The sequence below is a fragment of the Nicotiana tomentosiformis genome, chromosome 8, assembly GCF_000390325.3.
Source record: "Nicotiana tomentosiformis chromosome 8, ASM39032v3, whole genome shotgun sequence".
NCBI classification, from domain to species: Eukaryota; Viridiplantae; Streptophyta; class Magnoliopsida; order Solanales; family Solanaceae; genus Nicotiana; species Nicotiana tomentosiformis.
In genome coordinates, this window is record NC_090819.1 from 115,320,336 (window position 1) to 115,322,735 (window position 2,400).

At 46.2% G+C, this 2,400-nt stretch overlaps 1 protein-coding gene across 1 annotated transcript; it reads right to left on the bottom strand.

The window, feature by feature from the left end:
* Positions 1-238: 238 nt before the first annotated feature.
* LOC138898025 (uncharacterized) lies at positions 239-1,336 on the bottom strand. Its single transcript, XM_070184055.1, has one exon. The coding sequence runs from the start codon at positions 1,334-1,336 to the stop codon at positions 239-241; it is 1,098 nt and encodes a 365-aa protein (XP_070040156.1).
* Between the last annotated feature and the right edge of the window lie 1,064 nt (positions 1,337-2,400).

A 2,400-nucleotide genomic window follows, 5' to 3' on the forward strand; every position in this document is an offset into this window, starting at 1 on the left:
TTTTAAGGAATTCAATAAAAGCGGACCTGAGTTCCTGGTGCAGTCTTGTTCCCAAATTGAATTTCCTTTCTAGGAATTCTTTGAACAACTCAACCTGCTCCAGTTCTTATGCCGTGGACTTTGTCGCGTCCGTCTCTTCCAGTACTTGAAAATACCTTGGTACATGATATTATTCCGACTCTTCTGTCCATGGGTTATCTTCCTCTGGTTCGGGGGCAGGTGCCGGTTCCAGTAATTGCTATGCCGCATGTTCCTTTCCTTTGCTACTGGAAATCGAAATCGCATTCATCTCCCTTGCTGCCGGTTGATCAACCCTTATCTGTTTGATCCCCTCGAGTGTCAGAAATTTTAACAATTGGTGATATGTTGAAGGTACGGCTTTTATCTCGTGCAGCCATGGTCTTCCTAAGATGATGTTATACCCCATGTATCCATCTACCACTTCGAAGAGTGTTATCTTCGTTACTCCCTCAGCATTCGTGAGCAACATAATTTCTCCCCGGGTTGTCACGCTTGCGAGGTTGAATCCGGCGAGGAGTTTCGTTGCTCGGATAATTCTTCTAGTGAGTTTAGCTTGCTCCAGTACTCTCCATTGTATGATATTAGCTGAACTTCCTGGATCCACTAGAACACGTTTAATTTTAAAATCTAACACATTTAAATAAATTACCATTGCGTCATTGTGCGGTAGTAGTAATCCGTCTGCATCTTCATCCGTGAAAGTGATATCTTCTTCTCGGAGCCTCTTGATATGAGTTATCGACACTTTTGTCTCCTTCGCTGCCGAAAAGGTGACCCCGTTAATTTCATTCCCTCCAAAGATCATGTTGATCGTTTGGCGTGGAGGTTCTTCTCCTGCTTTTGAGGTTTCCACGTCGCCCCTATTCCGACCATAGTTCTTTTTAGTTCGATCACTCAAGAATTCTCTAAGGTGACCATTCTTTAACAGCATTGCTACTTCTTCCCGGAGGTGTCGGCAGTCTCCAGTCCGGTGGCCGTTAGTGCCATGGTATTCACACCATAGATTAGGATCCCTCTGGTTGGGATCGGATTTCATAGGTCTTGGGAATCGTGCCTCTTTGATATTCCTCATGGCCGACACCAACTCTACGACACTGACATTGAAGTTATATTCTAATAACTTTGGGTAAGAAGAATCTCGCGACCCCGAGATTTCTCTGTCCTGCAGCGATCTACTGTTCCGGCCACGATCGGTTCTTCTATCAACGGTGAACCTGTCTGCTGACCAGAAGTTTTTGCCACAACCTTCTGTCCGCCCGTAGGGCAAAATCCGCCACCTCGAAGTCCATCTATCCATTTCAATATCATCTTTCATTCTTTCTCTATTCTTCTTCCGTCCTTTGGTCGACGATGGAAAGTCAACTTGATTGTCTTCGATCCTTATTTTTACTCGTACCGGTTGTGGACATCCGCCCAAGTCGTCGCTTGAAACTCGAACATATTTTACTTCAACTTTCGAGAAGCGTCCGAACTTCGCGGATTTAAACCTTTGATGAATGCTTCAGCTGCCCATTCATCCAGAACTACCGTTAGCAACATACTTTCCTTCTGGAACCGGGTAACGAACTCTCGTAATAACTCGGATTCTCCCTGTGCGATCCTAAATATGTCGGCCTTTCAGGCCTGTACCTTTCTGGCACCGGCATGAGCCTTGATGAAAGAATCCTTGAGCAGCTCAAAGGAATTTATGGAATGCTCGGGCAATAGTGAATACCATGTTAAAGCTCCCCTCGTGAGAGTCTCACCAAATTTCTTCAGCAACACGGACTTAATTTTGTGAGGAGCCAAATCATTTCCTTTAACTGCTGTTGTGTAAGTGGTAATGTGCTCCTGTGGATTTGAAGTTCCGTCATACTTTGGCACCTCGGGCATTTTGAACCGCTTCAGGATCAATTCCGGGGCCGCACTCGGCTTGTACGGTAACTGAATATACTTCTTCGAGTTCAAACTCTTCAATACAGGTGGCGCGCTCGGGATTTGATCCATGCGGGCGTTTACTTCCTTCATGAACCGCAAAAGATCCTCCTTGAACGGATCATTATCGTTGTTGAGGCCGGATCTACTCCCCTAGCCCTATCGGAGCCAACTTCACCCCTGGGAGTGTTATTGTCGACTCTCTACGTCGTTTGGTTTGCAGGAACCTCGGAAGGAATTAGATCTCGCCTGTTCGCACAATTTGAAGCACCTGATAGCGCCTACTTTAGTTTCGTCATAACCTGATCCTGTCGCGTGAGATGGCCTTGAATAATTGTCTGTTGCTCTTGCAAGACCCTCACTGCATCCGCTCCATGCTCCTTATCAGCATCATCAGGAGTCCTCTCCCGAACCTGTCAAGGGTACTGTCCGTCATGTACTGGTGTGGCATCATTCCCCTCATTG